The sequence below is a fragment of the Alexandromys fortis genome, unplaced genomic scaffold (genome assembly GCF_014885135.2).
Source record: "Alexandromys fortis isolate MF-2015 unplaced genomic scaffold, M_Fortis_MF-2015_v1.1 scaffold_48, whole genome shotgun sequence".
NCBI lineage: Eukaryota > Metazoa > Chordata > Mammalia > Rodentia > Cricetidae > Alexandromys > Alexandromys fortis.
The window spans coordinates 1,331,902-1,354,742 of record NW_026067947.1 but is presented as its reverse complement, the minus strand read 5'-3'; the positions used below and the strand labels follow the sequence as shown (position 1 = coordinate 1,354,742).

The window sequence follows — 22,841 nt, the reverse complement described above, 5'->3', positions numbered from 1 at the left end:
AAAAAATAAAAAAAGAATAAAAAAAGAAAAATAAAAACCACCTAAAAAAAGAAAAAAAAAGTCTCTCAGAGGCTTGTTTCACGGTGATTCTAAATCTCATTTAATTGACGACCAAGATCCATTATCATAGTCATAAACACCTTCCAGAAGCTACGATGGTCCTTCCATGGGGAACTACGCCAGGATGCCCTGCTTCTGGGTGGGTGGCGCTGTAGGCTTCCTCACAGAGCAGGGAAAGCAAACTGCAGGTGACCTTCTTCTGCCTTGTCTGCAGGGAGACGTCTTCACAACAGTACACATCCTTGGAGAAGGATTAATACTCCACATTGGGGTCAGCCTAGGAGGAAAAACTGTTTTAAATGCCAAAGAACTAGGCCTGGGGACACATGCCTGTAATCCCAGCACTCAGGAGGCTGAGGAAGAAGGATCCCCAGCACGAAGCCAGACTGTGTTACTTGGTATCTTAGTCAATTTTCTATCGCTGTGAATAGACACCACGACCAAGGCAGCTTGTAAAAGAAGGCATTTAACTGGCGGCTTGCTTACAGTTTCAGAGGGTGAGTCTATGACCATCGTGGTCAGGGGTGTGGCATCAGGCAGGCAGGTGTGATAGTGAGAAGTAGCTGAGGGCTTGCATTTTATCTGCAAGAAGGAGAGAGAGAGAGAGAGAGAGAGAGAGAGAGAGAGAGAGAGAGAGAGAGAGAGAGAGAGAGAGAGAGAACCTGCCAGGGGCTTTTGAAACCTCAAAGCCCATCCCAAGTGACACACCTCCTCCAACAAAGCCACACCTTCCAAAAGCCACACCCAATCCTTCCCAAAACAGTTGCACCAACTTGGGACCAACCATTCAAACACATGAGCCCACGGGAACCATTCTCACCCAGACCACAACACACAGTGAGCTTCGAGCTAGATTAACTACACCATGAGATAGTGTCTCAAGAAACAAAATGCCAAAGAAAAGCTGAACTTAAATAAAAACAATTAAGCCAAAAGTAAAACAAGAAAATATCAATAGCTTGTGACGAAAATTATGCCTTCTTTTTATGATAAATATTTTTAAATGAGAAAATGAAACAGTGGGAAGCGGAATTCCAGTTCTTTCTTTGAAGGCTCCGAGTTCCTTGTACTTTGTGGGGTGTGGAAGCTGAGATGAAGTGATTGCTTCATCCTTCTCCCGCTGGTCCCTTAGGGAGGATGTTTCTGCGTGGTGGACGTCATAGGAGGGAAGAAGTGGGGGTGTGGAACCGGTTTCACTAGACCTGGGGTCCTTCAATCCCGGATCTCTGATTTTGGGGTACTGTCATGCACACTGCAGCATGCTGAGCAGTATCCCAGACCTCTATAACTAGACACAAAATGTGCAGATTTCAAAGTGGGGTGCAAAATTATTCTTACTCAGAAACCGTTGAACTGGACCTTGCATGCTTCCGCCTTAAACCTTGGGCCAGATAGCAGTAGTTTTTCAGAGCTTGACTTCAGGAAGTAGGAGCACAGCTGAACACTGTCTACAGATGCTAGGAGGACTCTTGCTTCTTTTCTCATCTTGCTCTTTAGAGATGTGTATCCCAGGTGGGACTGGAACTTATTATGGAGCCCAGGCTGCTCCTAAATTTGAGCTCTTTCTGCCTCAGCCTCTCCAGGGCTAGGATTACATCATCATACCCCACTCAGATGGACTCTTTAATGTGCAGTGGGGACAGCTGGAAGCCATGTTAGAGCTGGCTGCCTCTCCGTTTCAAGGGGTGTCGGTTCGTACCATCTTTCTGGTACTCTCTGCTGCTCTCCTTCCTGCTGAATGTTTAAAGAAGCCTCAGGGAAGAGCACAAGTATTCTTTGACGTCCACAGCATCACTCCCAGGTGTGTGAGTAATGCTGTCAGCCAAAGCATCCCATCCCTAACCCTCCGGAGAGAGCTCCAGGAAATTACAGTGTATTGCAGGGAGCTCTGATGCTGGGGAGAGGGGAAGTCTGCTTCTTGAGTTAAAAAGGGGAAACAAGACGGTTTTCAAACTAGTGTAATTTAGCTCTCTTCCCATGGAAAATTCCAGAGCAGCTTCAAGGTGTGCATCTGGGATCTGGTCCTTCCCTGCCGCTGATCATGCAGGCTGCTCTTTTTCTCTGCTGCTGTGCAACTGCACTCGGGTCAGTCCCTGGAATGGAAGAGGAAGCATCTAAACCCGTGTTTGGTGGGAACGGTGGCTTCTGTCTTACAGCCAGCTTTGAGTGTACTCTGTTTTCCTAAGTCTACAGGAAAGGCAGGTTCTGGTGGTTCTGACTTCTTAGACTGAGCTTCTAAAAGCATCTTAGGGAACTGGGAGTAGAGCCTCAAAACTGCTCCTTAAAACAAGTCACCTCTGATTCTTACCCTTAGCAAAAAAATAAAAAAAATAAAAATAAAAAAATAAATAATAAAACGATCTACAAAGTCATTTGAAATTGTTTTCAAAAAAGCATATTTGTGGATTCATGTTTGCATGTTGGTGTGGCTACATGTATGGGGTGTAGGCGTGCCTACACACATATGTGCATGTGGAGTCTAGAACTCTCTTGATTTTTGTTGTTGTTAGCTCATTTGTTTGCTTGTTATTTTTGTTTTGATTTGTTTTGAGACAGGCTCTGTCACTGACTTGAGCTTCAGGATTAGATTAGGCCAGCAAACCCCAAGGTTCTACCCATCCCTGTCTCTGAGATTACAAGCACTGAGATCACAAGCATAGACCAACACAGTCAACTTTTAAAAAATGCATATTTGGGCACTGGAGAGATGGCTTGGCAGTTAAGAGTACTGGGTACTCTTCAAGAGGACCTGGAATCCAGTCCCAGCACCCACGCGGCAGCCCACCACTGTCTACAACTCTAGTTTCAGAGGATCTGACGCCCTCTCCTGGCCTCCGCAGGCACTACATGCACACGGTACACAGACATACACGCAGGCAAAGTACTCAGACACATCAAATAAAAATTTTAATGTTTATTTTACTTATTGTTTTATCTAAATCTGAAAAGTTCAGACAATTCCCGCTTTTGGCAGTGAGCGTGGCTAGTTGTCCCAGATGCTTGCCTTTTGTCCGCCACCATTCTAAACACTTCCTGAAGAGTGTTTTGACTTGAGCTTCCCCAGACCCTGCACAGTGGGTTCTGATAATAGCTCCATGTCGTACCTGAGGACATTCAGACTTTGCTTGTTTAAGGGGTGTATTCAAGACACTCAGGGTTTGAAAGCGGGTTTAGCTCCCATCCATCATCCCTCTCTTCCACAAGGGGCTGATTTTAATGTGAAGTGGAAGTCACTAACTTCTATACCCATGGCTTCTGGTCCATGAGTAGCCAGAAAACTCACAACCCAAACAAGCCCCCAAGTGCTGCTGACCGGCTGGTCTGGAGAACTCTGTCTCCTTGTCTCCCTTCCTGAAAAGGTGCTCAGGCCTTGGTCGGCAGTAGGCATGAGGGTTGTACCTCGGTGGGCCAAGTGCTTGGTATACAAGCCTGAGTTAGGAGCCTCAGCACCCAAGCAACAACTGGCAGATAGCGTGAGTGCCTGTAACCCCAGAACTGGGAGGCGGAGACAGGCAGATCTTGGGGCCACACTAGCCAGCCAGTCTAGCCAAGCAGTGAGCTCCAGGCTCAATGAGAGACCCTGTCTGGAAGAATAAGGTAGAGGGACTGAGAATATAACTCAGCCGGAAGGATGCCTACCTGTCAAGCATGTACAGGTTCTGAATTTAATCTCCAGTACTACATAAACTGGGTGAAGTGTTAGAACCTTCTTGTAATCTCGGCACTTGGGAGGTAGAGACAGGGGATCAGGAGTTCACGACCATCCCGGCGACATAGCAAGTTTGAGGGCAGCCTGACTCCATGGGCTCCCTTTGGAAAGAATACTAATAATGTGGCCAAGTGACTGAAGAAGACATGAACATGGGCTTTAGCTTTCATGTGAGCAAGCATGGGTGCACGCAAGCATGTCCATGTGAGCAAGCATGGGTGCACACAAGCATGTACACGTGAGCAAGCATGAACGCACGCAAGCATGTCCACATGAGCAAGCATGGGTGCACGCAAGCATGTCCACGTGAGCAAGCATGGGTGCACGCAAGCCTGTCCCCGTGAGCAGGCATGGACACACACAAGCATGTCCATGTGAGCAAGCATGAACGCACGCAAGCATGTCCACATGAGCAAGCATGGGTGCACGCAAGCATGTCCACGTGAGCAAGCATGGGTGCACGCAAGCCTGTCCCCGTGAGCAGGCATGGACACACACAAGCATGTCCATGTGAGCAAGCATGGGTGCATGCAAGCATGTCCACGTGAGCAAGTATGGGCGCACACAAGCATGTCCATGTGAGCAAGTATGGGCGCACACAAGCATGTCCATGTGAGCAAGCATGGGCGCACACAAGCATGTCCGCATGAGAAAGTAAAGGAAGAAGGAGTGCTCTCTTGAGCACTGACTTTGAATTTTGAGTGACAATGTCTCAGGCTGCAGTTCACTGCTGACATGAGACCAGATCGGTACCTGCCAATGTGTCTCGAGAGCATCTTTTCTCGGAGGACAGTGTCACGAGACACAGGTAATTGACCTGCTGGGGGTGTTATTCTGGTATTCCCTAGGCCGCCTGGCATTTCCGAGAACTGAGTTAGCTACATCATTAAAAGAAGATGGGCGTACCCAAGGTTTACTTTACAGGCCGGTTTCTGAAGTTCAGTAATTTCCCCTCAGCGAGGTGGCATTTGTTTTCCACAGTATGCGTGGTTCATTTGATCCCAATTGAGTAAAACCTGTATCAGATTGTGTGTAAACACCACCACTGCTGTTCTGGTGCACTCCAGCAAGAATGTTGATACGAATGGGCAGACAGGTTTATTGCTGAGAAAGATCAGCAGCTCTCAGAGAAGCTGTGTCTATGCATCCTACAGACCGCCAAGCAATTAAAAAAAAAAAAAGTTTTCCAATCACAGCCACTTTGAAGCCAGCAGGGTTTTCTTGAGGCCAGATTTTGTTGTTGTTTTGAATGCTTGTTTTTCACCTGAATTAAGATGCGAAGGGCACATTTGAAACCTGCAATGGAGCTGATTGACTCACGGATAATCTGTCCTGAGGCCTCCGGAGCTTGTTTGGAAGAAAAGCTTTGGCATCTTACCACCCTGCCACTTAATAGCAAAGATAATAGCACAGGTGTGAATCCACCAATGAAATGCTCACCATTGTCCAACGGGTGAATTCAGAGGAAAATACCTGAGAATATCTCTATCCTGGAATCTGGTACAGCGGGGTTTTTTTATTTGTTATTGTTATTAGCACATATTAATTATATATAATAACGGGCTTCACGTGATACTTTCATGAACGTGAATGATGTAATTTGATCATAATCATCCCCATTGCCTCTCCTGATTCCCTCCCCTTTCTGTTGGTCCCCTCTCTCCCCAGGTATCCCCACTTATACTTTCATGTCTTTGTGTGTGTATATGTGATCCATATAGGTTTAATTGGGTTGCTCCCAAGGTGCAGTGATCTCGCTCTGAGAAATGGGATAGGATTCCGGGAGACTGCAATGTACAAACTTTCCAAAGGAAAATCCAGACTGGGGGTATGTGGGACTCCTTGGACTCTCTAGACCGTATCAGTCCCGATGGGAGACTTTTAAAAAGCATGAATTTTCCCATGGCTTCTTGAGCTGAGGAACAGGTTTAATTTTCTATCTATTTACTTATTTCGTATTTGTTTTTGAATGGCAAGCTCCCCATTTTGGTTAGTGGTGCCAGCTGCAGCTAGGCGTATTATACGAACTGATCAGGGATCCTCTTTCGAAGCTTCTGGTTCCCAGCGAGTCACAACTGGATGCTGTTTGCAGAGGACCAAAGACGCCTTGTTTTCCTTCTGAGCCCGCAGCTGCCCTGGAACTGGACTCACGGGGGTGCCAGGGGACTTGCTTTGCTTGTGGCCACAGCAGGCTGGCATTTACTTGAAAGACCCTCAATTTAGGAGCAAAGACAGTCTGGAGGCGCGTGCACCCTGTTGCTTTGAGGCTTCAGTAGAGCCAAGAAAACATGTACAATTCCCCCAGGGGTGTGATCTAAAGGGAGATGTTACTGATTTTTTTTTTCTTCCCCTTCCTTCTGCCTCTGTGACTTTCCCAAAGGTGTTTATCAGTGAGGTGCGGACAGAGCAAGATGCAAGGCAGAGAGCTTATAGAATAGAATAAAGGGGTTCCGGGGCTCTGTGTGTGTGTGTGTGTGTGTGTGTGTGTGTGTGTGTGTGTGTGGTGTATGCAAGCGCACTGAAATGCAGCTCCCCACTAGGCCTGCAAAGAGTTATTGGGCTCCACCAGTGGCCCCGTGCCCTGGAGCAGCGCCGCGGGGAGTCCTCACCGGCCAGGGCTTCCCGCGCCCAGGGAGCGCCTGGGGCTGGCCTGGCGGAGCTTAGGAAGCTGGCGCTGCGGGCGGGCGGGGTGACACAGCCTCCGTGCCAGCCGCAGCCGTTGGCTGGCTGGCGCCCAATCCCGGGACATGCCGCCCCAACCTGACCGGGACCTACAGTGAAAGGCGAGTTTGGTGGCAGATCTGACCCCCGGGGGTTACCAGCTGCAACAGCGTGGCAAGCCCAGTATCGGGACCCCAGGCTTGGAGGGAAAGCAGCGGCAATGGCTTCGGTGTTCATGTGCGGAGTAGAGGACCTGCTGTTCAGCGGCAGCCGCTTCGTGTGGAACTTGACGGTGTCCACGCTGCGGAGATGGTACACCGAGAGGCTGCGGGCTTGCCACCAGGTGCTGCGGACATGGTGCGGGCTGCGGGACGTGTACCAGGTGAGCCCGTGAGCCCGCGCCTGGGGCCATTGCGGGATGCTGGCGCTCCGCCGGGAGCCGGTCCACCTGTATGATTTCATAACCTCACGCTTCCGATACCTTTGTTTTCAACTTCTAACCGCTAGCTTGGTGCTTGGGTCAGATCCTCGGCAGCTCTGTTAACGGTGGCCTGACATTTTTTTCCCTCGGTTGGACATGGGGGCACTTGGGAGTTACTCCCCCGCACACACCGGCAGCCATGTGTTATAAAGTGGTGGAGGTCCCTACCTGCTGGCACTAGTAAAGGGGACTGTGGCTTTGCGGCAGAGCGTTTATGGAAAGCGACTTTGAGGTTGAGAGGATTATTTCTATTTCATTGCATTGGGGGGGGGGTGGCCATTTCAAAAGCTATGATTTCCCATCATTGCTTGCTGTCAGCATGTCTTAGTGAATTTGCCTTCTTCCTTCTGCTTTTACTGCGCTTTTCCACCAGGCAGCCTAGGCTTGCAGAGAGCAGCCAGGAAAAGCTGATTCTGTGCTCTGTCGACTGGCTTTGGGGAGGAAGGACAGTAAAATCTGAGCACTTTGTGGGAGGCTGACTGGCTAGGGAAGGGAAGGCTGGCTTGGCCAAGCACTGGGATGCTTATGTTTGGATTTAATCTGTCACACAACACAGCCTCTTTATTCCTTTGCTGGCCCCGTCTTGCAGGCAAAATCTGTAGCAACTTTGCCCAATGAGGAGACCATTCATTTTCTCTGGGACTGCAACTTGCCTGAATTTTTATGAACAGCAGTATATAGATTTAAAAGTTCTCTGTTTTGGTTATTAATATCTTTAAGATAAAGTATAAAAGCTACAGAGTTAAATTATGAAGGTTTTACCTGGACTTGTTTCCTGAGTATGGGTTAACTTTAGTACAGTCTTTGAAACCCCTGACATGTAACTCGACCCTATCCCTAATAGGGCTGAAATGTATCTGTCATAGTGTCTCCCTCATGTGCCCAAGCTTTGATTTTGAAAAGTCATGGTCTCCCGTCAACCGGATAGAATAAAGGCCAGCTAAGGACAGACTCTGAGAGTTCTGGGGAATGAATGTTCGCTTTCCATCCTTGTTAAAATATAAAGAACATTTTAACCTGTGATTCCAATGGCTCCTGGCTTGCCTAACATGTCTGTGATATTATGCATTTTGAAATGGAGCCAGCAGGGCACATTGAGAGCCCTGGAAGGCTGCTGGGGCTTGAGAGCATTAGGGAACTGTAGAAAGAGCCCATCTGCCCACAGGAGACTACACCCCTGGCTTTTGGGAACCAGGCAGACCTTTTCTTAGTTGGGAAGTCCCTGTTCAGTTTTGTTTATAGAGTAAGTGCCACCCCTGTGCCGTGCTGCCTTTCCTATTTAATATCTGAGGAACTTTCAAAAGGCAAGCACAAATATCGTAGCCAACCAGACAGGCTCTGTGCCCCACCGGCCATGGATTCAGAGGATTTGTGGCTTAACGCTAATGCTGTTACTGAGCAATTTAGAAATAAAGCTTCCAAACACCCAAGAGTCTTTGGCTTCTCTGCAAGATGGATCAGTTGTTATTCTTTTCGATTCTGAAAATGCTTTTTGGGGGGGCCCATGAGTATGTGGGTGCACACATGTAGGCAGGCATGCGGTACATGTGCACGTGTGTGTGGCCAGAAGTATCACTCCTCAGCAATATCATTCTCCTTAGTTTTGAGACAGGGTCTCTCATTCACCTGGGGCTTGCTATCCAATATCCCAGACTGAGTCGCAGACCTAATGCTTGGTCATTTTTAAAGATGTTTGTTTGTTTGTTTGTTTGTTTAGTTCTGGGTGTGAAACCAAGACCTTGGTCTTTCTAGGTGAATACTCTACCTCTGAGCTCCAGGCTGGCTTAGAAAGATCATTTTTCAAAAAAAATAAATAAATAAATAAATAAATAAAACCGCTTTTCAAACGCTGGGCAATAAAATAGTGGTGCAGATTATAGAGACTGAGAAGTAGTAAAGAAAACGGTTTCTACCCTCAGCCCCCGAGACAGACAAGGGGCGAATCCAAGCTCACCCGGTGTGGGGCCACGGGGAAATTAACTTTCCTGTGCCTCACTTTCATCCTCTGTGAAGTGGGGGTAGAACAATGCTAATTAAAGAGGTTAATAAGAGTTAATTGACATGTAGAATATTTAGCACACTGCCTAGAGCTTGGAAAGCATCCAGTAAATATTATCTGTTCTATCTAGGATTTTTTTTTTTGATGGCCGTAAGAGCTAGGGAGTAAAAAGAAGTAAGAGCGACGCAGCTGACGCTCTACTCAGAGAGCAAATGTGCATGCGGTTTGACGAGGGCCCTGTGCTCGTTTCTCCAACCTGCTGTGCGCAGTTATCGGCTCATCCTCCTGAGACCCCTTTCCTCCTGGTGTCTGATAAATGTGGCCATCCGTCAGGCTTACGTATCAACATAGCCAGAGAAGGAGTGGATTGCTCATATCCACCTATCAAAAAATCCCTATGTATCGTCTGGGCTGCTATGTAGGGTATGCCCACCCAGATGTTATGCACAGCCACAATGCCATGCACTAATTGGCCCAGGGAACAGGATGACTCTCCACACATCCTCAGTGGCATGGTATGGCCCAAAAGGAACAAAAATGGTTTCTGGAGGAGATGCAAAAGGAAAAAGCTTCCTCCTCACTCTGGCGTGTAGCTCACCGGTAGAGCCCTTGCCTAGCATATGTGAGGCACTGGGTTCAATTCTCAGGGTGTCAATAATAACAATGATGATAATAATGAATAAGCAAAGATTCGATGTGTGACTTTCAAAGTGAAAAGGGGAGCCGGTGAGCTGGCTCGGCAGGTAATGGCGCTTGCCTCCAAGTCTCATGACCTGATTTCAGTGCCCAGAACACACAGGGTGAAATGAAAGCAGACTCCTACAAGTTGTCCTCCGACCTCCACTCGTACGCATGGCACCCACCCAACCACATGCAAACCCAAATAAATAAATGGTTTATTTTTTAAATGAGGAATATTTTTAAATGAGGAGTGGGTTGCCAAAAAAAACATACATTATGATAAAAGACTCTCTAAGGTGGCAATAACAAAGGGGTTAAAAAAAATATATCAGATTGCCTGATTGGAATATAAGGCAGCATCTGAAACTGGGAATGAGCTAGGGCCCACTGACCACATGTTTGCCTGTATTGGTCAGTGTCCGATGCTCTAACAAATACCTGAGAGAAACACTTAGTGGGGAGGATTCATTTTGGCTCAAGGTTTCAGTCTGGAATGACTGATTGATTTCACTCTTTTAGGGCTGTTGCAAGGCAAAACCATCATAGTGGAAGACCATGGCTAGGGAAAGATGACTGCCTCATGGTAGTCAGAACACAGAAATAGAGACGATGAAGCCGTGGAAAAGATGTGGCCTTCAAAGACACGCTCCTGGTCACCCATTTCCTCTCATCAAGGCCTCCACCTTTCACAGCCTCCATTCAGTTGTGAACCCATGTGTGATTTATCCATTGTTTAGATCAGGGTCCTCCCAAAGGGTCTACCAATCAAAGGAAGGGAGACTGAGGAAGGGTACAATATTTGATTAAAAGTCAGCCAGGGCCTGGGGTGATGGCTCAGAGGGTGAGAGAAAATGTGGTACAAGTTCGAGGAGCTGAGTTCAAATACTCAGAATATATGTAAGAAACTGGGCATGGGGGCTGGAGAGATGGCTCAGAGGTTACAAGCATTGCCTGCTCTTCCTAAGGTCCTGAGTTCAATTCCCAGCAACCACATGGTGGCTCACAATCATCTGTAATGGGGGTCTGATGCCCTCTTCTGGCCTGCAGGCATACACACAGACAGAATATTGTATACATAATAAAGAAATAAATATTTTTTTTAAAAAAAAAGAAACTGGGCATGGCCATGTGTGCCTTTGGTAACTGAAACAGGAGGATGGCTGGGACTTGCTGGCCCCAATCCTACTTCCGGGCTCAATGAGCAACCCTGGGAAGGATGGCAGAAAGTGTTAGGGCAGCACACCCGAAGTCCTCCTCTGGCCTGCAGGCATGCACGTGGACACACACATCACATGCACAATTTAAATGCAGCCATCGGCGTCTCTCACATAATGAGAATCTCAAACTGAGCATTCTCTCAGTGAAAAGGCTTATTCTTCGAGGTACGTTCAAAGATGAAGACACAAATACCTTTTAAAGTATTTTTGCTGCAGTTGTTTGAATTGAGTGCGGGGGCTCGGGATGAGACTAACTAGAATTCTGAGTTCCAAAACGTGCAGAAGACTCTGCCGCCATTCTGCCCAGTGTGCTGCCGTATGAACCAGCTGCACGCCAGAGTACTGTGTGTTACTCAACCTATTTTTTAAACATCTTGTTGATTTTTCTAAGGTGTCAATTTTCTTGCTCCTAGTCTTAATAGTCTTGTTTGTGAAGAAAGCCATTGCTGGATCACTCTAGAGAGCGGGCAAGCAGGGTGGGGCAGGAGATATCCATTACCTGAAATATCTGGCAGGCCTCTGGGGTGGTTTTGTTTATTCATATACTACACTTGAAAGACGATCCTTCACCTATTCATAAAGCCTTTGGCAGTGATGTTCTTTGCCAGGCTGGCAAAGCTGGGAAGGCATAATTTCTTTGGAATTGAACACTTCCTCCACTTCTAGATGCTGGAACAGCAAGTGATTTAATTTGCCAACCAACTATGAATAATGACGGTATTTACTATAAGGCATTTTTGTAGTAATGGGGCTAAGTACACAGCAGAAAGAGCGGTCCCCTGAGACTGTTTGACAAAGACCCACTGTATAAGCGAAGACTTACGTTTGATTTTTGTCAGGTACAAAACTTGATCATTTAGGCAAAATCCTCAAAGCTCATTCTTCAGCTGCTTGCCTGTCCTGCTCATACCCCTCCTGGATGGGATGCATTGTGGTAATTAATTATCTCACTTGTGTGAGTTAGAACGTGATGAAGGAATATTGTTGACAAAAGATCAACTCTTGTTGCTTTTTGTGAACTGTGGCATGCTCTAACAAAGCCCTCCGTTTGTTACTTGGGGTTAGATTTTCGCCTCGCCAGGGTCCCCAAGGTAGAATTTCCTATAAACCGTGAATGGAGTCATTGCCTCCAACAGGACGCAACTTGAACTGAATCTGGGGTATTTATGACTAGAAGTGGCTGGATCAGCTCCTCTGGGACAGGCAGCTGGCACAGAAGAGAAGGCACAGCGCTCAGGACTTGAAGAGTCTGCAGGCTTCACTTGACCAAGCCTGACCTTGTACAAATTACTTCCCCTCTCTGAACCTCATTTCCTCTTGGGTAACAAGGAAGCACTATAACTGCGGTGTGGGATCAGGGGGGAAACTCGGGAGATATATTCATAAAGCACTTGACACTTTGCAGGCATAAGAAAATACTTAATAAAGGCAGGTTCTTGTTTTTTTATAAAACCTTAGCACTGAGCTCGGAGTGTCTGGGATAAAAGGTCACTGACAGTATTGCTATTGGTTTTATACCCGAGACAAGCTATATGGAAATTAAGTTCCCATCTTCAGTGAGTAAATGTTTATTAAGAAAGAAGGCAAGAATTCCTTCGTGTATGGGTTAGATGTAGGGTATTTGAAGTGTTTTCAGCGGCAGTCCCATGTTCTTTTAACCTAATACAAAAATATAGAAAGCCATAGGCATCTTGTAGTCAGATTTCTGAGCTCATTTCTCTATGATGATCCAGAGTGCTAACACTTGTGTTTTGTGCCTCCCTGGCTTGATTGAAACAAACAAACAAACAAACAAAAAAAAAGCCATGTGTTCCCCAGGACAAGGCTGCATCAAGCATTTGGTGGTCTCTGTTATTTTAAAACACATGCACTTTGCTTGCTCTGACCCTTTGTTTTATACTCTGAAACTGGTCTCCTGTGTTTATGAATAAAGTTTTATTGTCACACAGCTATGCAGTTACCCATCTGTGGCTGCTCTGATACTACTGGAGTAGAATAGCTATCTGTGACCCTGCTGCTTAGAGTTAAATGACTGGTATCAATCTGAAAAATAAATTTACCATTTCCCCCTTTAGAGTAAGAAACTACATTTTAAAAAGCAGTGTGGGGTAAATAATGTTAAGGGAAAAAATCCCACAATTCTATCACAGAAAAACAGAATTTGAAATATTTTCTCATCAAAAATCTAAGGGGCTGGGTAGAGCACTTGCTATGCAGGCGTAAGGACCTGGGTTCAAATCACAGCACTCACACGAAGAGCTGAGCATAGCAGCACATGTTTGTAACCCCAGCATCGGAAGTCACAGCTCACTGCTCGGCCAAAACAGTCAAAATGGTAAGCTTCAGTTCAGTGAGAGACCCTGCCTCCAGGAAGTAAGGAAAAGAAATAGAAGAAGACACCTAATGTCCTGCTCTGGCCATCTCCCTCCTCCGCAGGCACACCACCGCAAAATGCAAACTCAGTGCAAACATTTAAGATTCTAATTTTAAATTGCTCAATTAAGTGATCAGTTTACTTTTGCTCGGTTCTATGTATATATATAAAAGGTGATGACTGATATGACCAGTGATTGATCAATAAGCTTCTTCATTCGCACCTAAAATAATGAACATCTGCTCACTCTGTTACCAGTTACAGCCCCAAAGGTTAGCAGCAGGCACCTCCTGGGCCCTCTGGCCCTCCGGCCCTCCATAAACAAGAGGTTAAGGAGGGGAGAACGCTAAGAAACTAGCACTCTAGGAAAGCAGCTGACTTTCAGGTGACGCTCAGAGAACTCTCACACCAGACGGGAGTAGTAGGAAAAGCAGACCGTGGGAGACTTCCGGGAGGAGCTGGTCCCCGTGCTGGTCTGTGAAGGACAAGTAGAGTCCTCTAGGTGCAGGGAAACAGAAGGGCATTCAGGCGATAAGGATTTCTTCAGAGCCTGCTGAGCAGAAAGTGTCAGACATTTGGACTGAGAGCGACATCTGCCCTCAGATGGTCTGGTACTTCTGACATTTTCTTTAGACTCTTAGGAGAGGGAGCTGTTGACTTAGAACTGTTGCTGGCAGCAGTGAGGGTGGCAGGGTTCAACAGGGTAGAATAGTGGGGGTCAGAAGGGAAGGGGATCAGAAGGTAGTGATGGCAATGTTGGTGTATCACTCAGAATAGAGGAGTTCACGGCCCAGCATCCATATGATGTCTCCTAACTGTCAATAACCTCAGTTCCAGGGGATCCAATGTCCTCTTCTGACATCTGCGGGCCCTGCATACATGTGGTAATGACAAGAAACGGCCCAGCGTCATACAGAAGTCAAGATTTGGATTTCCCCATACTATCGAGCCTTTCACATGGTGGCAGGCACTGTTCATCACTATCTTTCAGACTCATACAATGTTCACAGTAAAGCGAAGTGCGTTTTAGGGTCTGGAAATTAGGGGTGTGGCCTCCAGTGGGGCTTACGTTACTTCTCACAGATCATGGGTGAGAACAGGTCCATAACAAACCCAACTCACCTTACGCTGGAGCCAGGAACAGCATGCATGCTGGTGCAGATTGTATTGCTTACCAATCAGACTAAGGTCAATAAGCAGGAAGGTTATCAGCAAGGCCTGTGAGGATTGTTCCCTCTATAGGAGACCAGGAAGAGGGCAGAGTTAAGTGAACCCAGAGAGGTTTATTTACAATTCATGACCAGTGAAGCCACAACCGACCTCACAGGTAGCTCTGGAGCCAAGAGTTATCCCTAGCTGAAACAAGAGCATTCATTGCCTTTCACCTCTATTCCCATTAGCTCCCCGAGAAAGATGGCCCTTGAAAGCTGGGCTACCCTTGGAGGAGGCAGCTCTCTTTAAAGGAGAGGAAATTTCCAGAGGGAGCTGAGAGCTGGCAGTTCACAGAGCTCCCAACAGCTGAGGTGGATCAGGCTGGCAATACATCATAACATAGCATCTTCTACAAACGCCTCCCAAGCAGGTGCTGGACCCAGACCGGAACTACATCAGAGCCAGCAGGAAGGAAGTGGAGGGTGAAGGCCATATGAACAGGGAGACATAGAATTCAGCTATTAAAAATTGCACAACCTTCAGAGTGGCCACTTGACAGCCACCTACCCTCTGCTGAAGAGAGTGCGTAGCCATGGGATCAAGTACTAGTTACTACTAACTGCTACCACCAACTAACTACCAACTAGCAGCAGGAAACTAAGATCCTCACTCAACCTCACCTTGAAAAGCAAAGTGACCTTTACTTTTTTTTTTTTTATCCCATTACATAACATAAATATGTTTTTCAGAGTCATATCATTTAAGGTCAACAGGTTTAGTCTCCCAGTCTTTAAAATACATTTGTGAACTTTTCGTCGCACAGCTCGGCAGACACGAGGTTAAGAACGGACTCTCCTGCCATTTCAAACGAATGTTTGCTTTTCTCTTTCCGTCTTGCAGTATAAAAAAAAGTCCTTGTTCACCCCCTGCTTAGGTTTATTGTGAACGTTATATTTTGGTGTTCTGACGGGTTGTTGTGGAAGAGCTTGCATGTCTCAAATAAAGAATAAGATCAGAGGTTCTAAATCTTATAAGAAAGATCGTATGACTTACAGGGTGGGAAGAAGGCAAAAGTTAAGCCTTTGTTGAAGAAAAAAATGACTGAAGGTTCATGAGCAATTCATCGCCATGGTGTATGCAGTTGTGCATGTGGACATCCAGAAATAAAGCCTGCTGTGAAAGAAGCAGGGAAATATTGGCAGGCCTCCGGTCTCATTCTCTCATAATGTCCCGACCGCTTTTAGTCAGTTGAATTTTGTGTTTGGGTAGGGTTTTTGCCAAATAACTGTTTTCCATTTGATGGGTGCTGTTTTAAATCTTGCTGTCTTGAGTTTATACTACTAGACGTAAAGCTCTGTGTGATAAGCCTACACTTGGCTATCACACAAACAATATTGGCATTCAGGAAACAAAAAAAAAAAACAATTTTAAGGAGTCAGGTCGTTGCACACACCTGGAGGCTGAGGCAGGAGAATCATGGGGTAAATTTTTTTAAAGCAACCTGGGCTACATAACGATGTCCTGTCCAAAAAGAAAAATTGTATAGAAATGCAAAAAAAAAACGTAATGATAAATGCTTGCAATTCTCAGTTTTAAGGCAGCTTATTGATATTTTCCCACGCCTGCCTCAAGCATTTTGTGGTGTGATAAAATCACACAGGGGCAAGTGAAACCTCTTCTGTGCCTCCTCGCTTTTCCTAGAAATAGTCCCACCTAAGGCACATCATCCGCAGAGTATCTACTCAGCATTTCCAGAGTCCTGGGTTCAAGTCCCAGGAAAGAGAAAGCTTGTGTCTATAATCCCAGCACTTAGGAAGCTAAGGCAGGAGGATCACAATGACTTGAAGGTCAGTGGGTTATACACTGAGAGTCTATCTCCACAGACAGAGTCTTACCCCGACACTGACAGACAAATTTGAAGAATAATTTTGCCCCATCTGCTCTCATCTACAAGTGATTTATACTGTTGATGCCATGCCGTATCTTTATCTGACTTACGTTTGCATGTGTATCGTTCTTCTCCTGTCTTTGTCTCCCAGCCCGTGCTTGGAATGCTCTTCTAAGTTTCGCCCACCCTGCACTCCGCTGAGAAACGTTCCCGTCTCTCATGAAGGGACATCACATCCTTCCCAGTTTGTCAGTGTCCTAAAGCACTAGAGTAAAGTCGGTGTGCTTGTTTCTTCCTGACACAAGCAGGAGCTTCTCCGCGGTCTGTGTGGAACACAAGTATCATTGTTGGAATGTCCTATGTGTTGTGCCTTGTCTTTGGCTCATCAAATGTCCATGTCACTGGTTTTGTGGCTGTATTAGTTAGTAGGTGACAGTGCTCTAGACGACTGAGGACAAGCCCTCTCACCAACTCATGAATTCAGATAGTGAAAGGTAAAGAATCTATTATGAGTCTCTTATTCATCTAAATGAACTGGGAAGAAAAACTTGAAAATGATTATCTAGAGATTCGAAGTTCACGAGTCCAAATTCTGGGCCTGGGGTGATGACTCAGTCAATAAAGTGCAACCTTGAAAGCTCAAAGAACTGGGTTCAATGCCAGAACCCACATAATTGTGAAAACTGTGAGTGCGGTGTCATGTGCTTGTAATCTCAGCACTGGAAGGCAGAGACAAGTGGTCCCTGGGGTTTCCTGGCAGCCGCCTCAGCCACTTGGTGAGATACAGGCCAGTGAGAAACCGTCACTCAAAGAAACAAGGTGAGCACCAGGCAGTGGTGGCACCTGCCTTTCATCCCAGCACTGGGGAGGCAGAGGCAGGCAGAGCTCTGTGAGTTCGAGGCCAGCCTGGTCTACAAGAGCTAGTTCCAGGACAGCTGGGACTGTTACACAGAGAAACCCTGTCTCAAAAAAAAAAAGCAAAACAAACAGACCCAAGGTGAACAACACCTGAGGAAGGACAACTGCTGAGGTTGTCCTCTGGTGTTTACACAGGTGTAGACACACACGTGCATGTGCAGTTGTGATTAGCCATGTTGAACTCTCGAAAGCTCAGATTTTCTCTGCTGTAAATCTGGGCAACAATAGTCTCTTTTCCCTGGAAGATCTGTGTTTCTGAGATTATTGTAAGAACTGAATGTACTGCTGGTTAGAAATGTTGTTACTTTTATGTGGATGGATAATAGGCAGGAGGTGGAGGATGGCTGGAAGGATGGATGATTGGATGGAATTTGATGGGGGCTGACTGACTGAGCAATGGATAGACAGTGGGTGGGTGGGTGGATGGATGGAAAACAGATGAATGCATGTTGAATAATTGTCTTCCTATATTCATGGCTCTCAATGTATAGTATAAACTTTACAGCTTCTGAAATATACAGAGCCTTGTCCCCTTCCTCCTATCACCTCAAATGAAGAATTACAGTATTTATGAGCATTGTAAAGGGACAGCGGTGTCTTCTGGAGCAGTGCTTCGCACCTGGTGTGAACTCTAGAAGCACTTGTGGGATGTACACGTGGGTGTGCTTGCTGCACACATTGGTGGTTCTGGGGAGGGGCTGGTAGGAGGCCATTTGTGGTTACCGGTACCGACACATGATAGGGAGCAGTATTCCTGCAGCTCTGACCAGGGGACCTGTTTGTATTTTGGAAATCTTTGGAAGGCTCACACTGCAAGAAGGCCTAGCAGACTGATATGTGCATGTGTCTTTATGCTTCCTCACTGCTGTAAACAAAGAGCCAATACGAGGTGCTAGAGAGCACATTTGTGTGACTTCCTGGATGATCACTTCATGAGGGATCTGTGTGAGGGGCAGAGTAGACAGGGAAGCAGGCACACCAAGGACCGCTTTGAAACCCACCCATGACCAGAACCCTCTGTGCCCGTCCCAGGGCGGGAGACTGGCAGCCCTGTAGCCCTCATCAGCTCTGAATGCAAGTGATTGCCATTTCCTGCCAGGGCCTGTGGCTGGGATCTGGAAGGTGTCCTGTTTTTCCTGACGGATGCTGATGTCGTCCCAAGCCATTAACTTTCTTTTCTTGGTGTCTTTCACCGTTTGCCAGGCATTGCTTAGCCATTGGCCTCTCTCTCTCATTTTCACCCACTAAAGTTAAGTGTGGTAGGGCCTGTTTTTATTTTATTTACTTATTTTTATTTTCATTTCATCTAATTTGCTTGGGTTCTTAGAAGTAAAAAGCAAAAGTGAATCTCTCTCTGCCTCTGTCTCTGTCTTTCACTGTCTATCTGTTTCTCTCTCTCTCTCTCTCTCTCTCTCTCTCTCTCTCTCTCTCTCTCTCTTTCTTAGGAGTAAAAAGCAAAAGTGAGTCTCTCTGTCTCTCGGTCTTATTAGTGTTTGATTAAAAACTTGCTTTGCTTAACTCTTGGCTTCGGGCAGGTGTTTTCCAATTCTGCATGCACAGGCAGTATAAAGAGACTCGGATCCTGTTTAATCATCAACCTCAAATAATGACAGAATTATAATCTCAGGAACTAATGAAATGTTAGGTATTTTACAAATATTTATTAAAGAGAGGAATATTTTATTTTTAATAAGTAAGCTAATACTAGTGCTGTACTAGCGACTCTTAACCATGAGCTCCTGTGATATTCATGGGCACTTTCTTCCGTAGGGTTTGTATATATTAAACTTTCAAGGCATTGATGCCAAATGTAGCTCCAGCCAAGCTCATAAGATTTGGCTGTTAAATTTTTTTGGAAATATATTATATATATGTGTGTGTGTGTGTGTGTGTACATGCATTTTCCTTTAATAAACTTCAGAAGCCAATTTTTGAGAAGCAATTTCTGGATGCCAGACAGTGTCCTTTGTCCCCTACCCAGTGCTGACAGTGCAACCTTTTCAAGATCAAATGCTACAGTAGGTTGTAAATAGTGGCAAAGGTTTGCCATACTATTACCTGAATATTGTGTATTTTGAATAAATCATACTTGTGTGTTGTCCTCCTTTCCCCCTTTTAATATATTTATTGTTTTACTCTCAGCTGATGGGAGATATTTAAATGAATAAATAAGTAAATTATGTATGTCTATCATCTGCATATATGTAAAATAAGTATTGATACATGTGTGCATATGTGTGTGTGTGCGCCATGTTAGTTTGGTAGTCACTGCAACCCAATGCCCTACATAAACAACTGAAGGAAGAAAAGCTTTGTTTTGACTGATTGTTTCAAGTTTATTACAGTAGGAGTTCTGGTGGACAGAACAGCTTGCTTCATGGCAACCAGGAAAGAGAGAGCATGCCTGCAATACCTGGATTTCTCCCTTTTCCCTTTCGATTTACCCTGGACCTCGCCTCCAGGATGGTGCCTCCTCTATTCAGGGTTGCTCTTCACACACGCGCGTGTCCGCGCACACATACACACTCAGGATATGCCTCACCAATCTCCTCAACTCCTCCATGCTGTAAGCTGGCAATCAAGATCAGCCACCACATACATGTACATATGTGACTGTCTTGAGTTTTCTCAGGGAGTAAAACCGTGAGCTGATGCCTTCACTAAGCATAGCTATTGCCTTCTTATCCTTGGTCAACACCACGTCCAAGCTGATGGCCTGATTGAAACAGTCTGCCACCAACATGGGTAGACTCCATTGGAGGTATATTCTTTAGGAAATACCTATAAAGTTTACAGAAGTCCAGCAAATGAAAATGCAGTGAGTGATGCCCATGCCCCCCGATTAAAGGAGAGCAGAGAGCTTATAGGTGCCAAACCTCTTAGTGGCTCTGCTGATCCACTTCTCTGTAAACATGGACCATAGTCGTGACTGGATATTAGGTACAAACGCAGAGTCAGCTATTAAACACCCAGTATGGTGTTGCCCTTTGGCCCACCCCTGTCTGAGATCAAGGCAGGCAGTCACAGGCGTGAGGGACCTGCCAAGAAAGAGAGGAAGCAGCATGGGGTCCCACAGTGCCTTTCTGGACCACAACAGCAGGGATTGAATGACATCCGTCTGTTTGAATGACGAAATTTTCCATGAGACGGGTGCTATGTGATTCCTATGAGCAGTGTTCACACATCTTGTGGGAACCAAGGCTGATTGACAGTATGCTTCCAGCCCTGTGCCTCCTTCCTTGCTTCCTGTGGTGCCCAGAGTGCAAGCCCAACTCCTTGGAGACTTGCGTGCTCTTCTAATAAGCTGCTATGTAATATCTGAAAATACTGTTGTCAGATGAGGTGTAGGGTGATAAGACTGTAACCCACCCAGCAGTTGAGAAGCTTTAATGGGAGGAACATGAGTTTCAGATCAGCCCAGACTACATGGTGAATTCCAGGACAGCTTGCAATACATAGTGAGATACTACTTCAAATGAAACAAGGGCTGGGGGTTATATCAATAATGCAGTTACTTGCCTAGCCTACACAAGCACCTAGGTTTGACCCCCAGCACTGCCAGACAAACACCATTGTCAAATTTAAATGCAAAGATACATATGGCTGTTTAGAGTAATGGAACAATGACCTAACAGAACCCAAATTCTACCTTACTAAGACAAACAAACAAAAGGAAAGGCATTCTGGGAATGAGATTCTCTCTTCTTCTCTTATATAGGTTAAATTACCTAAAATGATAATCGACATATTTTGAAGCAGAAAAAAATATAGTTACTCTAGTAAATTCTTCCAATCTTTTGAAAGGACAGTTTTGTCATATGCAGTCAAAATGTACAGTGTCCCCCTTGACATATTTTGGGAGGGGGATTTTATTGCTTTATTATTAGCAAACCAGTACATTGTGACGGTCCTTTTGTGTGACAATTAGTTTAAATGTTAACTTGACACAATGTAGAAGTACTTATGTCTTAGTAAGGGGTTGGCTAGATCAGCTATCTTAGTGGACATGCCTATGCAGGGCTATCTTGATTACAGCTATTGAGGTGGAAAGACCTGCCCACTCTGGGCAGCACCATTCCCTAGGCAGGGGATCCTGAGCTGTGTAAGAGTAGAGAAAGTGAGCTGAGCACAAGGAAGCATGCATGAGTTCCTTGTTCTCTTCTTTTGACTCTGGATGTAATATGATTAGCTGTTTCAAATCCCCGCCACTTTGTTTTCCATGTTGGGATGGCCTCTAACCTGTAATCACAGGCTATAATAAATCCTTTCTTTTCTATGTTATGTGAGTCAGGGTAGTTTATCCCAACAGGAATGAAGCTAAGACACTCTGTTAAGACTCCCTAGTCCTAGAAAATTATCTGTGATATCTTTCCAGGTAAAATCAAAGCATAAGACACTATATGGTGTACGTGTGTGTATGTGTTTACATGCATATGGTTGTATATAAATAATCTATGTTTGTGTAGATATAGATAAATGAAAGCCATGTGTATTCATGTATGTGAGTGGCTAGAGTTAGGAATACACAATTCAAATCAGCAATATTTCATCCCCCAAGTAGCATAAGTGAATGAAGGGAGGAATTTACTTTTTTTTTCTTTTCAGAATTCTGAATTTCAGTTTATATTATAAGAGTATGTACACTTTTTGTAAAACTTTTTTTTTCGGAATGCTTGATCCAAGCCAGGTGTAAGGGTACACACACCTCTAATTCCTGAACTCAGATAGTACAGGAACAAAGAATTGTGAGTTCAAGGCTAGCCTGAACATTATCAGAGACTCTGTCTCAACAACGTAGAAAAGCTGCCTATTTTCTCTAGACTCGTGTGTAGACCGTTTCTGGAACAGCACTGACTTCACCTGGCTCCACCACACAGAACCAGAATGCAATAATGTCTCGAATGTTCTCATAGTGTGTCCTCTTAATAATAATGGCTAGTTATTATTGATTTCACTGCTCTAGAGCAGAAAGGAACATTTATGCTCTTTTGGGAGCTATACAATTATCACTAAAATAACATATTCACCAATTTGATTGTTATAGGTAGGCATGACCTAGAGGGTAAAAGTTCTTCAATTTTTCTCAATGATATTTTCATATACCAAGATCCACATATTACATTATTACAACATGAACTTTTAATTGGTGAGACCATCCTATGCGTACTACCCCGATGTCTACCAGCTTGCTTACCGATGGATCTTAGGGGCAGTGGTATCTCACTATTCCTCAGACTACCACGCAATGGGTGCGCCACATTTTCATCAGTTGTGTGTGTTGTTTTTCAGTTTCTGTCAAGGCAGTGTTATGATAAACATTTATATACATGAGATGTTTGTTGTCAGATTTCTATAAAATGAACAAGTTGAAGCAGGTGCTACTGGATGGTTTCTGGTTTTCCAGAACGACTGGACCAGTTTATACTGACACAGAGTGAACCGAAATCCTATCCAGCAACTCTTGGTTTACACCATTCTGCTAGCCAAAATGTGTATTTCTTGTCTGTCTTCATTTTACCTCATTTATTAATGGAGCTTTCCAACTGCTGTGACTTCCTTAAGGGCCTGATCCTTGGAACAGTGGCACTGTTCTTGACCGACAGCATCGGGGAAGTGTACTCTGCATTTTACCATGGTGTGTGCTGGTTTATATGTTTTCAGAGCCAACTTGAGAGTGAGTTTTCGTCTCTTAGAAAATTTT

At 45.3% G+C, this 22,841-nt stretch overlaps 1 protein-coding gene and 1 long non-coding RNA gene across 8 annotated transcripts in view; one reads left to right on the top strand and one right to left on the bottom strand.

Moving 5' to 3' along the window:
• Positions 1-22,841, top strand: part of Frmd4b (FERM domain containing 4B) — a 316,542-nt gene that overhangs the window by 130,447 nt on the left and 163,254 nt on the right. The window contains exon 1 of one of the 2 annotated variants that reach the window (XM_050149324.1): positions 6,530-6,812. The exons of the other annotated variant lie outside the window; for it this stretch is intronic. Within the exon in view, the coding sequence (XP_050005281.1) occupies positions 6,651-6,812 (162 nt within the window). The 5' untranslated portion in view covers positions 6,530-6,650. Of the gene's footprint in view, positions 1-6,529; positions 6,813-22,841 lie in introns of those variants that run through there. 2 annotated transcript variants of the gene reach the window in all.
• Positions 102-22,841, bottom strand: part of LOC126506059 (uncharacterized) — a 46,386-nt gene continuing 23,646 nt past the window's right edge. For 3 of the 6 annotated variants that reach the window (XR_007593077.1, XR_007593082.1, XR_007593076.1), the window contains one exon: positions 102-337. This is a non-coding gene — a long non-coding RNA (uncharacterized lncRNA). Of the gene's footprint in view, positions 338-11,444; positions 14,419-14,614; positions 16,546-22,841 lie in introns of those variants that run through there. The other 3 variants (XR_007593079.1, XR_007593081.1, XR_007593078.1) reach the window with 3 other exon arrangements.